Here is a 24,016-nt window from a genome sequence, read left to right as displayed (position 1 = left end):
GGGCACCTAAATCTGTAGGCAGTGTTGTCCTACACTTCCATCCACAGGATTTTACAATCTTAACTAAGGTTGCACAAATAAGGCTATTTGAATTTTCTAAATGTCCATCGTTTAGATGGAGTAAAATCAAAGAGCAGAATTTCTTGCACAGAGTGTAAGACAACACTGTCTGTAGGTGACTCGCAAATTATGTTTGTTGTGGCACATAAGCTTTTGTGAAGGCTTGAATACATCCCCAAAGCGCCAAAACCACTTGGTATATTTCCTAGTAAATTCCTCCATATTCCTCCGAAAAGTTTCAATAAAAAACCTTGGAAAATTACTTTATGTGTTCTTCCGGAAATGTCTTACAAAATTTCTCCGAAAATTCCTTATGGAATGCATACAAAAAAATTGTTTCAGTAATTTCTACGAAAATGTTGTTAAGAATTCCTTAGGAGAATCGTTAAGGAATTCCTTCGGAAGTTTCTTTTGCGATTCCTCCGGATATTTCTTAATAAATTTCTCAAGAAATTCCATTTGGAGTTTCTTCAAAAACTATTTAGCAACTCTTCAATTTTTTAAATGAATACCTCTTCATGAATTTCTTCGGCAATTATTCTATGAATTCTTCAAATAAATTCTTCTAGAGATTGCATAAGGCAGCGATTCTCAACCTTTTTCTTGAGATGTACCCCTTTGAACTTTTACATTAATCGAGGTACCCCCTATGTTTTTCTGCTGCGAATGAAAATAAACGTGAAAAATGAACCTGACGAATGGCTCACCGTTTCCGAAATTTTCATAAATCAGTGATTTTTCCAATTCAAATTAAGCTTATACATGGAGCTTCCTACAGGACTTTCATGACTATTGAAGGCTTCCGAGCCTCTTGGAAAAAGGATCGCGCCACTTGAAACGAACCTCCCGAGCCTCTTGAAGGAAAGCTACCGACCATCTTGAAAGGACGCCTCTAAGCCTCTGGAAAGTGGGCTAACTCTCTTGAAAAAATAATTCCGAGCCCCTTGAAGAGAGGCTCCATACCCTCTTGAACGAAGGCTTCCTAGCTTCTTGAACGTAGTTTTCCGAGCCTGTTGGAAGAAGCCTTCGAGCCTCTTGAAAGGAGACATCTGAGCCACTTGAAAGGGGGCTTCCGAGCCTTTTGAATGAAGGCTTCCGAACTACTTAAACGAATATTTCTGAGTACCTTGAAAGGATGCTTCTGATTCTCTTAAAATAATAGTTCCGAGTCTGTTGAATAAGGCTCCCGACCTCGAGCCATTCGGATTGCGGCTTTTGAGCCACTTAAAAAGAGTATTCACATCTTCTTGAAAGTACGCTTCCAAACCTCTTGAAAGAAGAATTCCGAGGCTTCCAAAGCCTCTTGAAAGGAGGCTTCCGAACCACTTGAAAAGAGGTTTCCCAGCCTTTTAAAAGAAGGAGAAAAGAAAAGCCTCATGAAAGGAGCCTTCCGTGCCTTTTGAAAAGAGGATATCAAGGCTTTTAAAAGGAGAGAAGAAAAAACAAGAAAATTTAAAGAAAAAAGCTTAAAAGAATGCTTCAGGGCCACTTGAAAGAAAGTTTTCGAACCTCTTAAAAGAAGGCTTCCGTGTTGCATAGAAGAATTTTTATATTTGTTCATTCGACGTTTAGTCCTTTTGACCCATAGCCCATCATCATCTTACTGATCACCTTGTATATTACGTACAAGACAAAATTTTGAAACAAAGAAATTACACTATTATCAAAACTTTGTCATTAAGTTCTGATGGAAATTGTATTTGAAAATTGTTCATCCGCCATTACGCATTATTGCCCGAGGTACCCCTGAGCCCGGCGAAGGTACCCCCAGGGGTACATGTACCCCAGGTTGAGAACCGCCGCTTTAAAACATTCTTCGAGAATTCTTCCAGAACTTCCTGCAGGAATTCCATCGCAAATGCCTTCATGGGTTCCTTACGAAATTCTTTCAGTAATACCTTCGGATTTTTTCAGTGTTAGTTGTTTAATTTATTTGTTTTATTTTTTCAAAAATTCAATTAGCAACTCCACCGAAAACTATTTCATTATCTAATTAATTTTCAATGAATTTCCTGGAAGAAATCTAAGAAGGAATCCGGGAGGCTTTTCGAAGAAACTTTCAAAGAAATCCCTGGTGAAATATCCAAAGGAATTCTTGGTGGAGTTTTTTTAGATTATTCAAGGAAATTTTTTTGAGGAGCTCTTAAATGAATTTTTGGAGAAGTTTTTGGAGAAATTCCTGGAGGGTTTTGTGCAGGAATTTCTAAATATATTTCCGAAGGCATTTTTAAAAGAGAGCCTGAATGGATTTTCGAAAATAATTCCCGTTTGAACTACTTTAAGAGATTTTGAAAGTATTTCTAAACAACTTCCCACAAACCGCGTAAGCCGAATTTTCACATTTTCAAACCCACCCCCCTTTCCCCCCTAGTAGACTTTTCCAAAACCCCTCCCCCCTCCAATTAATTTAATTTCTGTTGGATTTGATTCCTCCTAGAGGCCACCGCCACCGGCACTTGCATAGGCGCGCCACTGCTTAAAATCTGTCACGCATCTGAATTATAATTCTTCATGCCGATTCAAATTTGTAGAAAACCCAAGAATTTTCAGAATTTCGAGTTGAAATTCCGAGAACGTCAAGTCTACATTCCAAAAAGTTTGTCGTAGAAATTCCGTAGAATTTTCTGATTTATAACCTTCAAAGTTTCCAGGTAATACTCCAAAGAACTCTCCGTGATAATTCCGATATTTTTCTTGAAAATTCCATTCCGTTGAAATCTCAAGAATTTTTTCTAAATTCCAAAAGTTTTCCCGTTAAAATGTCGAGTAGTTTTCCGTAAAAATTTTGAATTATTTCCCGTTGAAACCATGCTAAAGGTTTCCTACGATATTTTGACATTTCTCTTGCAAAGTAGGAGCGATTTCCTGAAGAAATTTAAAAAAAATCCTATGGACATTCCAAAGAGTTTTCCAGATAATTTTCGGTGGAAATTATGGAGGATTTCAGTTGAATTTGTGGTGAAAAAATAGAATAAATTTTCATGAAAATTACCAATGCTTTCTTACATGAATTGCAATATTTTTTTTGTGAAAACTCAAAGAGTTTTTGGTGGTAAACTCCAATAATTTCTCGTGAAAGTTTTCAAAATTTGTTTTCCATAGATAATTCCAAAGAATTTTCATTAGAACTGCCGAAGAAATTGCCGTTAAATTTCGAAGAATTTCGCTTATATGTATGTCCAAAGAATTCCTCGCAAAAATTCCAAGAATTTCAGAAATTAAGAAAAATTTCCCGGGGAACTTCCCAGAAAACCTCCAGCGAAAATTCTGAAGAATTTCTCACGGAAATTTCGGAGAATTCCCCTTACAAGTTCCAAAGAATGTCTTTTGGAAATTCCAAAGTCTTTTTCTTGGATATTCCAAAATGCTTCCTTTGTAAATTCTAAATAATTTTTCGTCGAAGTGTGATATAATTCCCCGTGGAAATTCAAAAGAATCACTTGTAGTTTCTAAAGAAATTCCTGCCGAAAATCAAAAGATGTTTTAGTAGAATCTACAATGTAATCAATAATCCAAGTGGAAATTTTGAAATTTTTTTCAAAATTTTTTATAGAATATTTTGGAGAATTTTCCTGCTCAATACAGAAGAATTTGCTGTTAAAATCATGATATTTTTAAGCCGTAGTTCAGACTATTACTTCAGTGAAATCCATAAGAGATTCGAGAGATTATTTCGGTCAAGTCTTGCAAAAAAAACGGAAGAATCGAAAAAAAAAATCAAACAAGTGAACTTCGCACAAAGCTGCTGTATTAAATGTTTTCCGAAAAAAAAGAAAAAAAAGTCTACGTAGACTTTTTGTATACCCCCGCCCCCCTTAGTAGACTTTTTCGAATCCCCTCCCTCAAGAGTCTACGTGGTTTATGGACAACCCCTAAAGCAATTTCTTAAGGAATATTTGAAGGAATTTCCGGAGGAATTCTCAAAGGAATTTATGAAGAAATTTCTAATAGAATTTCAGAGGAAATGCCTACTGGTATTTCTGAAGTAATTCCTAGATTTCTCCAGGATTTTTTTTGTAATTCTCCAAAAAATCCTATGGAATTTCCTCCGGAAACGAATTCCAGAAAGTCTTTCGAAAATTCTCTCAGCAAATTTCTCTCAGGAATTAGTTCGGGAAAAGTTCCTTCAGAAATTTGTTTAAGAAAACCTTGGGAACATCGTTAAGGTGTTTTCCCGAAAATTCCTCAAGAAATTCTTCTAAGAACTCTTTTGGAATTCCTTGAAAAGTTCTAGGACGAAATTTCCTTAAGAATTCCTGAACAAGATCCTGAAGTAATATCCGTAGAAGTCCCTGCTGGTTTTTTTTTTCAAAGTAACTCCTGAAGAAACTTCTGACAGTCTTAGATATCTCCGAAAATTCCTTTGGACATTCCGTCAAGACTTCGTTCAGAAATTCGGATAAACCTTCTGAAAATCCTTCTTTTTGAAATATCTACAGAGAATGTTTTAGGAGTTCCTTAGGAAATTGTTTCAAAATTCCAAATCTCTAAAACCTCCTTCAGAAATTTATTAACGGATTACTTCGGAAATTTCTGTCAGCTTCGAAATTTTTCTTTGGAATTTCTTTGAAAATCAATTTGATATTCCTTCGGAAATTATTTTTAGTAATTCCTCTAGGAGTTCCTTAGCAAGTTCCTTGACAATAATTGATCCTGAAATTCCCATAGGAATTCTTCCAAAACTACTTTAAGCAATTTAAATTTCTCAGGGTAATCCTTTGAAAATTCCTCCAGAAAATTCTTTTTGTAACTTCACGAAGCTACTTACAGACAATGACGAAACTCTGTACACATCGTTGATTCGTCCAGTGCCCTGTACGGCCATAAAGCATGGACGTTAGAAGATGCAGATTATCAAATTCTCAAAGTGTTTGAGTTGAAAATACTGTGCTCAATACTTGGCAGCAAGGTGGAAAATGGTAAATGGAGCAGCTGAATAAATGAACCACGAGTTAAACCAAGTATACACAAATGCAGGCATAGGCAGGTTGATAAAATAAGGCAGATTACAGTGGGTTAGGCATGTAGTGCGTATGCAGGAATAGAGACCAGCAAAAGAACCTGCAGATAACCTGGAAGAGGAAGTTGGCTCTGGGGTGTGCAATCGAGGAAGATGCGGGAGAAGTCGCTGATGCATTTTTGAAGTACTGTTAGGTATTCCTTCGAAATGTCTGTGGGGATTTGCTCAAAATTTTCTTAAAAGGTTCCTACTACACTTTCCAACACTACTTCAGGAATTTTCTCGGAAAGTCCTTTAGAAAATTATCTTAGGAATTCCATCAGAAAATAGTTCATTCTTTAATAAATTTCCGAATGAAATCCTGCAGGAATATTTTATGTTTTACTAAAGGAATTTCCCAAAGAGAACCTGAATGAATTATTCTTTCTAAAATAGAAAAATTCTGCAGACATTGTCATAGGATTTTACGAAGGAATTCCTAATGAAATTTACTGAGAAATGCCTGTAGGAATTAAAAAAAATCATAGTTTCCTCCAGAAATTCATTCAGAAACTCCAAGAGCTTTGTTGGCATATTTAGGCAAATTTCAGGAAAATATTAGATTTTTAGTTATTTTTGAATTTTTAGTTATTTTGAGATCAAAACGACTGAAGTGTATCTAAATCCTGAATTGGAAATAACTTTTGAAAAAAGTTTTTACCAATTTGTTCTATGACACCGAAATCTAATTCCTAACACCTAGGGTGAAGCAGTGAAGCAGGATTTATTGTTAAAATTTGATTAATCAAAATAACATTTTGAAATCAGGTATTGATTGGTGTCACCGGCAATTGACTATTTTGAATGTGATCATCAAGATCGGCAAATGCAGAATATTGCAATTTTAATCCACTGAAGCCGATTTTTATACGGGCGAATCCTACCGTGTGAATCAGACCGCGTTAATCCAAAAATCCGCGGTAAAATTGATTTTTCAATCATTTATTTTTCATCCACGCCGGTTCACGCCGCCGCCGCCGCCGCCGATAAAGTCAACGGCGCGCCGCCGTGACGCCGCCGCCGCCGAGACAAAGTGACCACCACGCCGCCGCCGCCGATGATATAACCGACGCACAGGTCTAGTAGTAGTAGTAGTAGTAGTAGTAGTAGTAGTAGTAGTAGTAGTAGTAGTAGTAGTAGTAGTAGTAGTAGTAGTAGTAGTAGTAGTAGTAGTAGTAGTAGTGGTAGTAGTGGTGGTGGTGGTGGTGGTAGGTGGTGGTGGTGGTGGTGGTAGAGTAGTGGTGGTGGTGGTGGTGGTGGTGGTGGTGGTGGTGGTGGTGGTGGTGGTGGTGGTGGTGGTGGTGGTGGTGGTGGTGAGGTGGTGGTGGTGGTGGTGGTGGTGGTGGTGGTGGTGGTGGTGGTGGTGATGGTGGTGGTGGTGGTGGTGGTGGTGGTGGTGGTGGTGGTGGTGGTGGTGGTGGTGGTGGTGGTGGTGGTGGTGGTGGTGGTGGTGGTGGTGGTGGTGGTGGTGGTGGTGGTGGTGGTGGTGGTGGTGGTGGTGGTGGTGGTGGTGGTGGTGGTGGTGGTGGTGGTGGTGGTGGTGGTGGTGGTGGTGGTGGTGGTGGTGGTGGTGGTGGTGGTGGTGGTGGTGGTGGTGGTGGTGGTGGTGGTGGTGGTGGTGGTGGTGGTGGTGGTGGTGGTGGTGGTGGTGGTGGTGGTGATGGTGGTGGTGGTGGTGGTGGTGGTGGTGGTGGTGGTGGTGGTGGTGGTGGTGGTGGTGGTGGTGGTGGTGGTGGTGGTGGTGGTGGTGGTGGTGGTGGTGGTGGTGGTGGTGGTGGTGGTGGTGGTGGTGGTGGTGGTGATGATGATGGTGGTGGTGGTGGTGATGGTGGTGGTGGTGATGGATGGTGGTGGTGGTGGTGGTGGTGGTGGTGGTGGTGGTGGTGGTGGTGGTGGTGGATGGTGATGATGGTGGTGGTGGTGGTGGTGATGGTGGTGGTGGTGGTGGTGGTGATGATGGTGGTGGTGGTGATGATGGTGATGATGGTGGTGGTGATGATGGTGGTGGTGGTGGTGGTGGTGGTGGTGGTGGTGATGATGATGGTGGTGGTGGTGGTGGTGGTGGTGGTGATGTGGTGGTGGTGGTGATGGTGGTGGTGATGGTGGTGGTGATGATGATGATGATGGTGGATGATGGTGGATGGTGGTGATGGTGGTGGTGGTGATGGATGATGATGGTGGTGGTGGTGGTGGTGGTGGTGGTGGTGGTGGTGGTGGTGGTGGTGGTGGTAGTAGTGATGATGGTGGATGGTGTGGTGATGATGGTGATGATGATGATGATGATGATGATGATGTAGTATGATAGTAGTAGTAGTAGTAGTAGTAGTAGTAGTAGTAGTAGTAGTAGTAGTAGTAGTAGTAGTAGTAGTAGTAGTAGTAGTAGTAGTATGACGGTGTTTACAGGGTCAATTTGAATCCTTATATATTGCATAATAAATCAATCTTTATTGCAGTAATGAAAGGATGAACAAAACTGAACACTGTACACATGTAAATATAAGGCTAGGCTAGCACTTTACATTTACTCAGAGGCGTCGCGTCCGCATGTGCAACCTGTGCACTGCACATGTTGCAATTTTATCTCCAACATTTAAACTCCAGATAGATTTTTTGTCTTTTCTAATCCAAGCATGTATTTGAATTATGTGCATTTGAAAGATGTTTCATGCAAATTTGACTATTAGATACATAAACGGAAAATATGCATGTTTTTTTTATAGGCGGCATGTGATGTGAGGCAACCAAATGCTGCGATGGGGACGCGTTATATTTTTCTCTACGATACCGAACCGACCCACCGACACCACATGTTGTATCAACACGGAACTTTCAGCCGAGAACGTTTTGTCATGCATCATACACGCATTATTTTGTATGTGTGGATCATCTGCTCTAACCACAATCGGCGATGTATAGGTAGTCAAAGCGTTCCACGCAGGCAGTGCACGGTTTGGTGTCAATCGAGAACCGCTACAAACAGCGCATGCGCGATTCGGTGAAGAGAGCGCGATCGGAACAAAATCTAAAGAGAAGAGTAAAGCGCGAGCATTTCTGCTTCCTCAAAGCGTTCCATGACGAAAGTTCCGCTTTGTATAAGCAACGCGAAGCAAAAGCGCTTTTGATTTTTAAGGTTAAATGGGCCCGTTTACACATCCACTAATCTTGACGACAATGTACTGTCCGATAATACTAACGCGACATTAGCTCAATTTAAACAGAAATTGTCATCTGCTAATAAGCGCAATAAAGCCTGTTTACAAATACGCCTGGTCAACATTTTTTAAGAAATTTATTTTTAAAGGTTTTTTTTTTTCGAGAAATCCAATATATTTAGCTAGGGAGGGAGTGAGTCAATTTTCAATGGTCCACATAAATTTATGAAATTTTGTATGAGCAAGTTTCCATGCTGATGGACGGAAAACTTCTCGACATCTGTCCAGTCCAGAATATTGATCAAAGATATAAATTGTAAATAGAATAATTATTAATTGAGAAGAGTAAAGGGGTATGAACTTCATTGTTCTCTTTATTGTACAGACTTTATTTTTCTGATATGACATGCTAATTACAAATTATTATTAGAGCCTTTGCATGATTGATATATTCCAATTTCCTTTTCTGTATTTAAAACTTCGTCTCATTTTACGAATAACTCAAATTAGAATTGAAAGTGCCAGCTCAATAATTTCCGAATAGATATATTGCTTATTTGTCACATCGGAAACGATTCTGATGATAGTATTTTTTTATTTTACTTAAATCACTTTGAAGCTTAGTTAAGTTTGAGTTAATTCAGAAAATAAGAAGTGGCTAAGAAACAGTTAGATGAAACAAAATAAGCAAACATATTGAGAAATGCGCTGGAAAATCATTTGTTTATCATTTCAGGTCCCTTTTATGTGTTTTTCTCGAAATATTAAAATAGTGCACAGGTTGAAGAATTGATCACGCGACGCCTCTGCATTTACTGAGTAATCAAAAAGTTCTTTTTTTATTCCTTTGCTGATGTAGGTAGTAAACTAATCATCAGTCAAATCCTCAAATCTGTTACACGAGTCCGAGTTAAATTCCACCGGATTTGCGTTGCATCAATGTGCGAGTGGTATGCTTCATGACGCTTGGCTGTGTCAATGATGCGCACTACTCATTGCGACATCAGGCGACTTTTCCAAATATTGTGTTTTTAGCTAAAAGCTTTTTATAACTCACAGTAATAGCGTATTTCATTGATTTTGGCTCTGTTAAGCTGGTTACGGCGAGTGAGCCTTTAAATAAATGAATTAGGAAAAGGGTTAACAAAGACAACCGAGAGAAGTCGACTTCGCAACTGGTTGAAACATATTTGAAGCATGTTGAAGCTTCGGAAGGCACAATTAACCTTTTTTTTTGTATCTTTATTAAGGAGACTTTCAGCCCGAGGCTGGCTCGTCTCCCACAATTATCCTGTCTATACGGTGAGCTGACCCTATTTTAAATAACCCAACAGAATAATAGAGCAAAGCAAAAGAGAAAATGGAGCAACGATAGAGGAGACAGTAGAATAATGAATATAATCAATAAAATCTAAAAAGCATGGTCTGTCCATGAAATCATAACAGTCCCATGTAGCTAGGACAGCAAGCAAACATGGGACTGTTAGGAATTTATGGGCAGCTTTCTATTTGAATGCACTAGTCAAGAGCCTAAGAAACTTTTAGAAATTTAGACAGCAAAACTTTGAATTTTGGATCTCAAATCGTTCCAAAGTACCTAATAAATTTCTAGAAATTTAATTTGTGAAGTATGGTCATTCCCATTGCAAGCACCATCTTACCTTTCGCTCCAACTCCATTGCCACTATTCTTCGTTGTTGCGCTTCGATTCTATTCTTCAACGCTTCAATTATTTCCTTGCTATTTTGCGCATACATATTCACTTCAGTACTGGCTTCATCCGACGCTGTACCCTCGGTAGTACACGAATCCGGCGAATCTGCCGGAGTATACTTGCTGTCTGCCGAACCATATCGAGACGGAGCCATTGTAGCAGACCCGGCGGTACTACCGCGAATACTTCTCCCTTCCAGGATGGCCTTCTCACGCTCCAATCGCACAATCGTGTTTTTGGCCGAATTGAAGTGAACCTTCAATTTCTCCAATTCCACCTCCCGCTCCTTAAGCTGAACCTTTAACTTATCGGCTATTTGCTGCCAACGTTTCTGCTTGTTCCACAAATCCAGCTCGGCGGCATTCTTCGCGCGACGATTCTCATTGATGCTGACTTGCTTGCGCAACTCATCCTTCGTATCCAGCAGCTCGGTCTCGAGTTGTTGTACCTTTCGGCCGAGTTGCTCTTCCCTCGGAGTGGGAGTTCGGTCGGGCTTCATGGAAATCACCGGTCGTTTAATCAGCTGGTTCTTCAGCGTTTTTACCAAATCTCGTGACTGTTTCTCGCGTTGTTGAATGCTCGATATTTGACGCTTCAGGGCGTCTATTTGCGTTCTAAGCACACGATTCGATGCTTCACTTCGGTTCAAATCGGCACTGAGTTGAGAAACCTGCTCGGCCGAATGTAACGAGGTGTCGTTCATAAACTTCTGCTGGTCATCCTGGGAACAATCAGGTAATAAATATAGGTAATAATAACCTGAGAAATATAGAACTTACGTGAAATTGAGTCAACGTTTCAGTTAAATCCTGTATATGTCGGTCCTTCTCCTCCAGCATTTCTTTCAATTGTTCAATCTCTTGAGCGCTGGCTATATTATCAGTGAATTCTCTTAAATCGTCATGCTCTCTGGCAAGGCGCTCATTCAATGCCACGATCTCTTCATCCTTATCTCGTAAATTTTTCTCAGTGCGTTTTTCTCTCGTGATCATTTCCCTGAGATTATTTTGTCCTTTTCGTACTTCATCGCTCGCCTCTTGAAGCTTTTTCTCCGCCACCTTCACACGCATCTTCAATTCTTCGATCTCCTCCTCCTTTTTCTGATCGATTTCAAACATGTTCTCGATGGTCTTATCCGTGTAAACCAGCTCTGGCTTGTCGGTTTGCATAGACCCGGCTTGATGTGCTTCGCGTTCTGCAGCAACTGCTTCATGTTGCAACTTGAACTGATTCAAGCTTGCCAATTGAACTCCTAAATTGTCTATTTCCTTCTGCTTGTTGTACGCCTTTTGCTCCATTTCATCAACCTCCTTCTTGAGCGCTCTGATCTGGCCAATGTTCTCGTCGTACGTCTTCGAGTGTTCTTGACGTTCATTTCTAATGAGTTCCTGGTACCGCGAGAGAGTGGTATCCTTTTCCAAAAGCAGGTTTTGCAGCGATCCAATCGTTGACTGCAAAGATTTCGTTTGTGAAAAGTTTTCAAATTATGTAATATGACCAAATCTTACACTAAGAATATTATCGTCCTGTTTCTCACTATTTGCGACAGCTTGTGCAGCCCTTCTCAACTGCACCTCTTTGTCTTCCACAGCCCTCTCCAGTAGTTTGATCCGTCCGTGGCATTCCGTTAGGCGACTCTCGGTTTCGAGCAGCAAAGCACTGCGTGTCGAAGCCAACATCATTGCTTGCTTTAGTTGAGACTCCAAGGATTTTTGCAGCGCCATTGACACAACAGTGGTCGGTTGGCTTTCGCGCAAATCTTCCGTCATCTGTCCAGCGTCGCAGGTTTTTCCAATCGATTGTTGAGGTGATGCGTGCTGCAAGATCAGTGGAGGAGTTGCCTGTCGTGGTTTCTCCGCCAAACTGTCGTCGATAATCGGAATAGTGTTAATGCATTTGTGGCTAATTTCTGGAAGAAATAGGAACAGTTTAAACTAAAGATATGGAGACGGTAGCTCAAACTTACCAACGGTAACCTGAACCTCTTTGTCAAAATACTTATCCTTATCCTTTACTGGTTTCTGCTTTCCATTGAATATTATTTCGATGGTATCCCAATGTCTGGTATTTTCGACAGAAGCTAGCTTCAGAGTCGAGTTCTCTTCCTGTAGCTGTTCGATTTGTTCCTGAGACATGATCAGTTGTTTGGTGAGATACTCGCTTTGGCTTTCGTATTTGATTAACTAAAATAATATACAAATCATGTCAGATTGTTGTGCAGTGCGATCAGATCAGTTGTTGAGCCTATTATGACTTTCCATCGATTCGAAAAATTTGCACCATCGACTTCAATGCATTTACTTACATTTATCTTATCTTGGATATGACTACCCTCCAGATTTTCCCGTAGCTTTGCGTACAATCGTTCGTAGTCTTCATCTATCTGAACTTTATCCGTTACTGCTACTTGTCGAAGCAAACTCCTCTTCAGTTCTAAAAGCTTTGAATATTCCTTTACAAAACCAGTCACCGCATAAGTTGGAGTAAAGGAGTTATAGTTTTCGTGAAGCATTTTTACACTTTGACTGAGAAATCTGCAACATAGAAACGTTATAATGGAATTGAACAGTCTGAAGAAATCTTACTTGATCTTGAGTTCGTTGTCCTTCTGGCTATCAATAAACTGAAGCTCTTGTTGCGCCAATTGTTCCTTCAACTTGTGCAACTGCTCACCGCTATCAATTAACGATTGTTTCAGCTTGGCATTTTCCAATTTCAGTAGCTCTCCCTGTTCTCTAGCTGCAATATATTTGTTGATATCAAACACTATTACATATTGAATCTCCTGAATACAACCTACCGGCGTCCAACTCGGTCTGCGTTTTAACCAACAAATATTTCTCATTCGAAGAACTCTGCAAATCGGCTACTAAATGTCTCAAACTAATTTCCTCGTCCGAAAACTTGGAAATTAATCCCTGTTGTGACCGAATTTGCTCTTGTGATATCTTCAGTAACTCTTCTAGGTGACCATTTTTGATGTGTTGCCGTTTTAACTCCTCTTCCGATGTTCGTATCTGCTTCATCATTCTCTTAAACTCTTCTTTTGGAATGAAGTCAATTGCCAAGTTTGATTCAACAAGCCCTACGCGAGATAAATTCTCGTACCCAAGCTGTAAAAGATTATCCTTGTCGACCTCTTGAATGTTTTTCAAAAAAATCGTGTAGAAATTGGCTGTCTCCAGCTTCATTCGTTCAATCTCTGTCTCCAATTTCCCGATCGACTCTGAATCTGGACTGCTCACGCTATGCCCTTCAGCACTCGTTTGTTGCTCCAACTTTTTTACGGTGCTATTCCTCCGGGCCAGTTCGGTTCGCAACCCGTGAAGCACATTCAAGTGATCTACTTCGATCGCCCGCATTGCATTATGCATGTTGTCATTCTCCGCTTTTAGAAATTCTACTTTTCTCTGAAATGCGCAAATATTGGATTCTATGGTTTTCAATCGTTCTAGCGTGTCAACAAGTATCCTATCTTTCTCATTATCTGTCGACTTGGTAAATTGCAACAGTTCTTCGTACAGATTTCTCGTAACCACAAGATCGTCATTCTCTTTAAGTAGCTGATCACGTTCTTCCTTCAGAGACTCGATCTGAGCATTCAAGTGATCGTTTTCCACCGATTTTAGCAACACTTGTTCGCTTAGTTCAGGCTGCTCAGTCATTACGTTATCCATATCTACCATGTTATCTTCATCGTCACATACATTTCCAGAATCGTCTCGGCTTCCTATCGAAAATGTACTTTGTTTGCTTTTGAGATTCAAACGTTCTTTCAGTAGTAAATCTCTTTCCTTTGTAGTCAGCAACTCATTCTGTAATCCCATAGTTGGGTGATACCACCCATTGACGCCTCTGGCATCCAACGCATGCAATAGACGTTCCAATGTCGATGTGTCTATCGTTATGTGATTTGACGTAGCATCATATTCTCGTAACTTTTGTAAAATTTCGTGCATTCCAATTCTTAAGTTTTCGTTCTCCTCCACAACAGTAGCATACTTTTTCTCTAGCTCTTCAAACCTCTCATCATATCTAGTTTTTGGATCATCATCTGAGCTGATATTGATTTTCAGTTTTTTAACGCATCCATCACAAAAGTTGAAGCTTTGTCTAAATATGCATGCTTTACAGTACTTTCTACTATCGTTGACATTATACTGTTTCATACACTTCTCACAAAACTTCACAACGTCCACGTCGCTGAGCTTGGAAATTTCTTCCACATCAACCGCTGTCTGATTCTCATCAGTCGCTGCATCTTCAATCAATGGCTGCTCTGGATTTCCTTCACCTTTGTCCTTGTCGGCACTTCTTTTGCTACTTAACGATTGCGACAATTGATAAAGCTTTCTCCTGAAAAAGAGTTTTACAACAATTTACATAGACGCTAACTAAAAGTAGATCACATACTTCAGATCATTCTTCTCCAGTTTGAGCTGAAGCCGCATTTCTTCCGAAGCCCTTAGCTTCAACGCTAATCTCTCGTTAACCTTCTCGATTTTCCTCTGCTTGGACAGAACAGAATGAGTTGGTATGACTTCATCTTCACTAATTCCCAAACGTTTTCTATAATTGGACGCATAATTAATATTTCAATAGTGGATTACACTAGCCTAACTATTCATACAAACCTCAGAACTGCATTCTCCATGGTAATTTCATTCGCCAGGTTGATTTCCGCTACCAGTTCCCGTATCTGTTTATCTCTTACGTTGACCTTCTCATGCAATCGGTTGATCTTCTTCAGAGCATTCGCCAGCCCTTCCTCGCCACTTTCGTACCTTCTCAATGCCTCGATGGCTTCAACAGCTTGTTTCGATTTCAACATGTTATCCTCTTCAACGCTTGTTAAAATGTCTTGTATTTCCTCACATCGCTTGTTGGCCTTGTCCAACAGCACTCGGCTCTCCTCGCAACATTGACTCACTTTCACCGTTTCCTTGCTTGCGTTCTCCCGCTGCTGCGAAATTCTGTTCATCAGCTCTGTCGATGATAGTATCTCCTGCGACAGCATCGTGATTTTCTTCTCCAATTCTTCAATCATCTGGTCTTTTTCGTGAAGTCTCGTACTCATCTTTTTGAATTCCTTTCTCTCTGCCTCGATGTCATATCCCGGACACTGTTGCATCAACTCCGAGTATTTTGTTTCGATTTCCTCTAGCTCTTCCTGCTTCCTTTCCAGAATATCTTGCCATTGCTCGGTGCGCTGCTCTAACTGCTTTGCAAACCCCTCCAAATCCTCCTCACATCTAGCCTTCTCTTCAGCCAATCCATCCACATCGCCTTCCAGCGTTTTGATCTTCTCGTTAGCTTCCTCAATCAACACCTCTTGTTCCTTCATGATGGCCTGCGTTTCTTCGTACTGATGCGTCAACGCCGTCAAATTCATAGTTGCGTCGTTCAAACTGACCTGCAAGCTGTTGATGGTGTCAATCTGGAAGCTGTTGCGCTTTTCAAGATCGTCAATGTCCCGCAGCAAGCGTTTGATGTGTTTGTTCTTCATGCTGATGTTGTTGTAGAGTTCCTGTTGGCGATCGATTTCCGACAGTGCGTCCGGCGAGTCTTCCCCGTCGCTGCCAACGTGGCTACTTTCGGCTAGCTTCTTCTGCAGTGCTACCGTTTCTTCTGATAGCTCCTTGATTCTGGTGCGGTTTGTATGTCGCTCCGTTTCCAACTTGTCGACAACTCGTTTAAGGTCTTTTACCTGTTCCCGCAGTTGATCTGACGGTGAACCTTAATTCGGAATATAGGTTTTTCAAAAAGATCCACTTAGTGCGTTACTGATTCACAAAAAATTATTGATAAAATCGGATAAAGTAACACCACCCCTCTCCCTAACAATATTTTTTTGACTTCTTCACAATTTTGGTAACATCATACGCAAAGCTCTCACGCATGAGTAAACTTGCATGCGTTTTCCTGGCGAATTGTATCATATCAAAGTTTTGTCGAAAAATCATTCCGCTTGGTCGATCGGGCGTTTTTTAAAGAAAATTACGGCTGTGGCAGGTTTTGACCTTTTGTGGTATTCATAGTAATTGTTATATTGGTTAAACAAAATTTGTAATGTACTACTTTGAGGTGATTGCATCGTTTCAAATACAGATTCATTTAATAAGAATTCTATGTTTCGCAAGCCCCAATGTTGCCTAAAATATCGGTTTTGAGAATAAGATGCCCGCCAGAGTAAACGAGTCGCATCGCGCGGTAGCGTCTATTCTGACATTACCCTAATTGTGGGTAACATCGTAGCATGCGATGCGACGTTGATTGCTTGTTCGACAGGAGCTGTTCCTTTAGTTTGTTGACGATTGTAGAGACGGAATGTCGCACCGCTATTCAATGGCGGATTCGTCCAACCAATAGAGGTAATAAACTATAGAGGACGATTGTCGCTGCGGTTCCCTTTGTTATCGTTCCCAAACATGTTGGGTACCCATCTGTCAAAACGTACTGATTTTTCCTTCGTTGACATTTAGTGCCCTATCCTCGCCAGCAAAAGATGTTTCACCAGTGACGACAGCGACAATCTTCCTCTATAGTTTATTACCTCTATTGTCCAACCCTTTCGGCTGGGATACGACACTATTCATGGGGTCTCCAATAGCCTTGCGAACAAAGGCGTAGGATTGCCAATCCGGAGATGGCGAGTTCGATTCTCTGTCCGGTTTAGGATGTTTTCGGGTTGGAAACTTTTTCGACTCCCTAGGCATAGTGTATCCATTGTACTTGCCACAAAAGATACATACTCATGCTTTGGCGGGCATAGAAAAGCTTTCAATTAATAAATGAGGAAATGCTAATATAATACTAATGTCGAATTCGTTTTTAAACCTGGGTCAGTGCGAAACCGAACCCTGAATAAAAAAATATTTCCAGTTCCATCTGCTATTGGATATGTTGGTGTGCGTAGCATCGTGTTTGTTTTGATTTGAAACATATGATCCAGGACATCCAGCGCACTGAAAGTCCATTGACCTTGACTAATCAGATCATATTTAAGTGCGTGCACTGATTTTTGTGGATAGTGAAATTTACTTTTGGGCGGATATTTGTATTTAATTATATTCTATAATCCTGTGCACATTTTCGTATAGGATTCATGTATAGAAGATTTAGACTAGATTTAGATTTAGACTAGACTAGACTAGACTAGGATTCATGTATAGAAGATTTTCTATTCTACAAGAATTCATCTAATAAATCATTTAAATTCCAATCACTATTTCTGTAAAAGTTTTTTTTCCGGAAAAACACTCAGAAGCATGTAATAAAAATTCTTCAGGATTCGCCTTTTTTTCTCGTCACCCCTTCTGCTAAAGGTAGCCTTACACCTCGGACAAATTATCCGCCGGAGTTTAGGCCCCGTGCATTTTAAATAAGTCGGGAAATTCCTAAACTTTCAATTTTTTACTTAATCAAACTTAACAATGTTTCCTCCAGAAGTTCCTTCAGACATTTATTCAAAGTTTCCTTCAGAAATTCCCCCGCAAGTTTCACCCTTACATGTTCCTTGAGGAAATCCTCCTTGGGAGATTCCTGCAATTCATCCGGAAGTTCCTTCGGGGATTCCTTCAGAAGTTCCTCCAGCAATTCTTTCGGGAGTTCCTCAAGTAATTCCTCCGGAAGTTCCTCCAGAAATTCCACCAAGAATTTCTCCGGAATTTTCTCCATGAACTCCTCCGGAAGTTCCTTCAGGAACTCCTCCATAATTCCTCCAGTAATTTCTTCGAAAAACTTCCTGCTTCCTGGATGAACTTCCGTAGGAATCTCTGTTTTAGCTTCCGGTGAAACTCGTGAAGGAACTTCCGGGGGAGTTCCTGGAGGATTTTGCGGAGGATTTCTTGGAAGAACTTCCGGTAGAAAAAAAATCTATACGGAATCCCTCAAATATACCTTTCTGACAATTCTTAGCGGATTTAGTGAATGAACGGGTTTCAAGGGCAATTCTCAAAGTTATTCCGTCCACCGAACTAATTTAGGACACAATCTGTGAGGAAAACCCCAAATGAACTTCTAAATAACTATAATAGGTCTAAAATCCTTTCTGGCAATGGTGAGTCAAATCCTGACAAACTGTCAATTCCTCAATTGTTTACATATAGCATAATATTTATTGTTCTACTCAAGCAAGTCATTTAGAATTTAAAGACTATTAGCAACCCAGGGTTTACAGAAATCGGTCTCAATAGATAAACGACAACAACAATAAAAGAGAGGCAAAAACTGTTTGGAATCATTACACAATCCATTAAAAAACTTGATCGAAGTTGTATACAAGTGCGAATAAAACAAAACCACATAGGCAAACCACTGAGAAGTGATGATAAAACGTATTCTTCAGCTGTGTGAAAAAGTTGAAATGCATCATCAGAAACACCGAGTTTGGAGCTTTTTAAAACGAATTTATCATTTATCGTATTTTTACGAAGTCCGCCCAGTTATTTGATTTCGCCGACGACATTGATATTATGGCACGTAACTTTGAGAAGATGAAGAAAGCCTACATAAGACTGAAAAAGGAAGCTAAACGGATTAGACTAGTAATCAACACGTCGATGACGAAGTACATGATAGGATGGACTCTAACAAAAGGCGGAATTACACAAGGCAGAATTTCGAAAGGCAGACCTTTTTATATATGTAACGAAAGGCGGAATTTCAAAAGGCAGAATTCTGTCATTTTTCAGTTTTACACAGGTGCCTGCTTGAGGTGAAGGAGGACTTATTTTATTCTTTGAAGGCTCGCATCTGCCCGGTCTAAGTTGAAGGAGGATACGATTCCTTCTTTAAAAGTACGCCCCTCCGTATATTTGTCTACTTTCTATCGGGGGTACGCCGTTTGGCATAAAATAATTAATCGAAATTAATTTATTGGCTTTTTTCGGTGATAATTATACTACTCATAGCGAAAGAAAGTAGTTGACAGTAATGAAGATACAGATTCGATTGACACCACAAGCGAGTAGCGAGTGTGAAATTAATAGAAACTGAAGATTAGCAGAGGGCCATATTAGAGAACAAGCATTGTTGTAATCGCTATTATTCTGCCTAACGTCCACCCAGGAACGGCTTGGATAGTGACGTGGTGATCACTGTACCAAGCCAGGCTAATTCTTAGGTTAGGATTTAGGTTCTATTCAATTTCCCAGAAAACTGTCTGTCGAAAAATGTATTTTATTTGAATCTTTTTCCCAGAATATATTTACTAATTCCGAGGAGACCATTTCTCAGAACGTATAATTTCCCAAAAAGTAAAAGTAATTCTATGTTATTACATTTTTGTTTCCCCGTAGAAAATTTGACAGCTGGAATCGACCGATTTCGTCGGGTACAATCGGCCGATTGTTGCAACCTACGCTTATGAGATTTTAACACAGGCGTGGGTCAATTAATCACCCTATTTAATATCATTCCGACGAAATAGCTTGTTTAATAGTGGAATTTCATGCACACCAATTTAAACGAATGACGAATCAACCGATTTGATCGGGAAAAATCGGGACTACCGACTAAATATAGTGGTTGATCGGCCAATGCCTGTGTTAAATTCCCATAAGCGACGGTGCAACAATCGGTCGATTCGCACCCGATTTAGTCGGGTCAATTTTCTATGGGGTTGTATCACATTTTCAAATCAAACGGTCACTGTAGATAAGGTGAAACTCGTGATGGTGCCTTTCTTTAAAAGCACGCGTTTGCTCGGTGCAATGCGAAATTTAGACAATTCTTTCTTTCAAATTACGCAATAGCTCGGGAAGAGTTGATGATGCCTTCTTTTAAAGCACGGAACAATGCAAAAGGGGAGAAGATCATTCCTTCTTTAAAATTACGCGATTGTTTATGATTATGCAACAGAGTTGATGATGCCTTCTTTTATTTTACGCGATAATGCAAAATGCTCGGGATAATGCAAAAGAATTGATGCTGCCTTTTTTTAAAGCACGCATTTGCTCGGTGCAATGCAAAAAGGGAGGAGATCATTCCTTCTTTAAATATACGCGATTGCTCTGGATAATGCAAAAGAGTTGTTGATGCCTTCTTTCAAAGCATGCATCTTTCCTTCTTTATTCAGCTTTAAGTTGCGTTAAGAATATGATTATTGAAAATAAGATAATTTTCATTGCGTTATGCCAAACGACCATTATGCGAAACGACTATTATGCCAAACGGCTTAATATCAAATGATTTAATGCCAAACGGGGTAGCCCCTTTCTATCTATTGAAATCTCGACGAGACGAGAAAATTTGCAACCCAAAAACAGACCGTATAGAGATTCGATTTCAGTCACCTTCAGCATGGTATGCTTCGTACAAAGCCATATGCCTTATCGCTGAGCTACGGAAGGTTTCCCCACTAAACAACAAGAAAACATGTATCTGGCCGATCAACGGCCAAAGTATATCTTTTTATAGCGAAGGCCATTTGATCTGTTGGTTCAAAATGTCCGCATAAGTTAAAACAGCCTAATGCAATTCTGCCTTTCGTGATTATGCCTTTTGTGATTCCGCCTTTTGTATCGTTCCGCCTTTCGTTCATTCTGCCTTTCGTATTCCGCCTTATGTACTTTCCGCCTTTCGTAGGACACCCCTTGCCAACCAACGCTTCTTCCGAGCATGAGGTCCATCTGACTGAAACTTTGATTGCTAGTAGCTTGAAGAAAATCTGCGATGTATCAAATTCGAACGGAAGATTTCTTGACTTGGCATTTGGAGCCGACAGTTACGAAGCTGAGCTTATTGAAGCACCATATTCAATTTTAAGCCCTGACCGCCACCACAAACCGTTCGTTCTACGTCTGGACTTTCGTAACCCGGTTCATCATCTCCAATCTGCAGTAGAAGAAATGGACTTAGATTTTGACTTCTCTCGCTGTGACTACGAGGCTGCGAAGAACGAGCTTAATTCACTAGATAGGTTTCAGATACCCATTGGAGACGATATTAACACCTCCATTGCATCATTCTACAACGCGGTCTTCGACATGATAAGCAGGTATGTTCCTCTTCGTAGATCTTTCCCTCGGAGGTCGTACAAGCAACTCTGGTGGAACGCTGAACTACAGCATCGACGTAACATACTTCGTAAAACGCGTCGCAGGTTTTTCCGTAACCAGACCGCGACAAACAGTGCTCTTCTGCAACCCGTTGAATCGGAGTACGAAAATCTCGTGTCGTCTACCTTTATCAAAACCAGGAAAAAATCGCATGTGATGTTATCCACTGTGAGTTTTGCTGATGTTACATCAAACGATATCGCTGAATCTGCTGAACGATTCGAAAGTTTTTTCAAGTCGATGTACAATACGAATCCTCCTCCAGATTCGACAGACCTTCTTAACTCTTTTCCATCATACAACATGAACTTTCCGCGCCCCACATTCTCCGTAGCTGAAATTTCAAAAACATTAGGAGCTGTCGATCCATCGAAAGGTCCAGGTCCAGACAGACTACCTCCTGTTTTCATTCAACGATGTGCCGACGTATAGGGATTCCCAGTTTGCATTTTGTTCAACATGTCGCTTGCACTAGAAGTCTTCCCAGATGAGTGGAAAATATCAGCAGTTACTCCAATTCATAAGGCGGGTAGCTCCCATAATGTTGAGAACTATCGTCCAATCTCGATTCTTAGTTGTCTGGCCAAAACACGTATCTTGAACGTATGTATGTGGCTGCTAAACCTGTTATCTCTGAGTACTAACATGCCTTTATACGAAATCGCTCAACTGTAAAAAAAAACCTGATGACCTACGCTAGCACGCTGAATTCTAACCTGGAGAAGAGATGTCAATTTGACAGCATTTACATCGACTTTTCGAAGGTTCCTCACGGATTAACTTTAAAGAGTTTAGAACGTTTGGGATGTCCTGACTGAATTGTTACTTGGCTGCGTTACCTGATAAACTGATAAGCTTTCGTTACTCGGCATGCGGAAACGAACTGAATAGTGTGAGCTCTATAAAAGACCTGGGAGTTACGTTCGACCGCAAGCTGAATTTTAACAGTTTCCCGCCTACGACTTTTTTCAAAGATTTCAATAGGAAGGAATCATCTTTGAGAAAAATGCTAGAACAAAAGTTATTTGGCATAGCCAAAATTAGTGGAAAACGAAAAAAAAGTTTTTGATTGTAAATCAATAGTTAATTGATTGTTTTCAATAGTTTCACTATTTGTACTCAAAATTGATTATATTTCCAGTCTAATGGAACTATAAAGATGTGTCCAATATTCCTTTTTGTTGTTGAAACAATTCGATGAAGGTTAGAAGGTGCAAAATTTGATGGTGCAACACAGACATCATGGGCGGGAGAGGGTTAATGAGCATATTGCAACGACTACTGCCAAGGCTTTCGCCGTACTAGGCTTCATGCGCCGGAATGCCGCAGATTTTGATGACGTTTACTTCCTGAAAAGCCTGTATTGCTGCCTCGTGCGAAGTATACTCGAATATGCTATGCAGGTGTGGGCACCCTATCACGAAATCCAGATGACGTGAATAGGTCCAACGCAGTTTCGTTCGTTTTGCCCTCAGGCGATTGCCGTGAAATAATCCTTTGAAGTTACCGCACTACGAAGAGCGATGCCAACTGATTCGACTCGAAATCCTTCGACAACGACGCAGAGATTTGCAGAGGGTTTTTGCATTTGAAATTATAAACAACCACAAGTTCTGCAACGCACACCGCAAAATGAATGTTGACAACAACGTACCAGGAGCGGTCGCGGCAGGAGGTCAGCTGGCATCTACGATTTCTGTGAAACTGCCAGATTTTTGAAAAAATGACCCCAACATGTGGTTCGCGCAGGCGGAAGCCCAGTTCCACTTGGCCCGGATCACGCAAGATGAGACGAAGTTCTGGCATATCGTCGTCAGGATCGACCAGACTGTCATCTGTCATATCTCTGATGTGGTCAATACGCCGTCGGTTATCAACAAAAATCAAGCAGTCAAGGACCGGCTTATCGCAAGTTTCGCATTGTCGCCTCAAGCCCGCATTGAACAGTTGCTCGGATCTAGCGATCTTGTTGATCTCCGGCCGTCGCATCTTTTCGCTCGTTTGCAGGAAATCGCTACGGGTCTGAACGTGGATGATGGCATCATAAAAACGTTGTTCTTTCAGCGACTTCCGAACCACGTCCGTACAATTTTGTCCATCAACGATGGCAGTCTTGTGAAATTGGCTGAAATGGCCGATCGAATGGCTCCAACAGCCGGAGCATCGGCACTCGATTACAGCAGCCTCAAGTGAGAAATAGAAGCTAAAAAATACTAGATTCGCGCCTTCCTGAGTCGGCGCCAACCCCCCCACAAGATGACAGAAAGCCTTAGTTTCGCGTACCCACTCGGAAAATAGCAGATGGCGCCACACAACGTAAACAACGGGCCATCCTGCATCGCCGACACGGTTTTGTTGTAAGGGAAAATATATTTTTGTTTCGTCTTTTGTTGATGCCAAACCACGGGCAAGAGTTGCAGTACAAAAAGGCGTAGAGATAATTGGAACCATTAATTGAACTAAATTAAAACAAAACTAATTTGATTTCATTAAATTTTTCTTGTATTGAGTTTTCGAAGCGCAGAGTATAATATTATCTGCTATATAATAAAAATGAAATGGTCTGTGTTCGTATCCGTATAACTCGAAAACGGCTGGATGGATTTTCTTCATTGTTTCCGACGGGTTTATGAACATATTTCTTCCTACGGAAATCACGACTAAAGTTTAGTAAATCGTGACAAACTAAAATAAAGATACGTATTGAAATTTTGCTTGGGCAGTTCAGAACGCGCATTTTCGCCTACTATGCAGGACAACGTCTGCCGGGTCGACTAGTATAAAATAAAAGTGGGTGGTAATCCAGTTGCGACAAAAATACTACTCGACAACGATAGAAGATAAAAACGATGCCGATGTTCCGGTTGTTGAAACGCTTGCATCCGCCACTGTGGTTGATGACTTTTCACTTCAATCATTGATTTATTCAGCAATCCACGTTCAAAACAGTTTATTTAAAAAATAAAATGTGAGCATTGTAAACATGAACTTGTTCAGACATCAGAACATATTGAGGCCAACAAAGATGATC

The 24,016-nt window shown here is 40.6% G+C and overlaps 1 protein-coding gene across 1 annotated transcript in view; it reads right to left on the bottom strand.

The window, feature by feature from the left end:
- The window catches only part of LOC134210594 (centrosomal protein Cep290), a 39,352-nt gene that overhangs the window by 4,887 nt on the left and 10,449 nt on the right, over nucleotides 1–24,016 (bottom strand). Inside the window, exons 3-11 of the mRNA XM_062686708.1 lie at nucleotides 14,560–15,661; nucleotides 14,339–14,494; nucleotides 12,726–14,281; nucleotides 12,511–12,664; nucleotides 12,231–12,459; nucleotides 11,892–12,108; nucleotides 11,434–11,834; nucleotides 10,705–11,376; nucleotides 9,873–10,646 (exon numbers count right to left, since the gene is read on the bottom strand). Coding sequence (XP_062542692.1) covers nucleotides 9,873–10,646; nucleotides 10,705–11,376; nucleotides 11,434–11,834; nucleotides 11,892–12,108; nucleotides 12,231–12,459; nucleotides 12,511–12,664; nucleotides 12,726–14,281; nucleotides 14,339–14,494; nucleotides 14,560–15,661 — 5,261 coding nt within the window. The remainder of the gene's footprint in view (nucleotides 1–9,872; nucleotides 10,647–10,704; nucleotides 11,377–11,433; nucleotides 11,835–11,891; nucleotides 12,109–12,230; nucleotides 12,460–12,510; nucleotides 12,665–12,725; nucleotides 14,282–14,338; nucleotides 14,495–14,559; nucleotides 15,662–24,016) is intronic.

The sequence above is a fragment of the Armigeres subalbatus genome, chromosome 2, assembly GCF_024139115.2.
Source record: "Armigeres subalbatus isolate Guangzhou_Male chromosome 2, GZ_Asu_2, whole genome shotgun sequence".
NCBI classification, from domain to species: domain Eukaryota; kingdom Metazoa; phylum Arthropoda; class Insecta; order Diptera; family Culicidae; genus Armigeres; species Armigeres subalbatus.
Note: the sequence above shows the minus strand (reverse complement) of the source record. Positions and strands in the feature narration are given on the sequence as shown.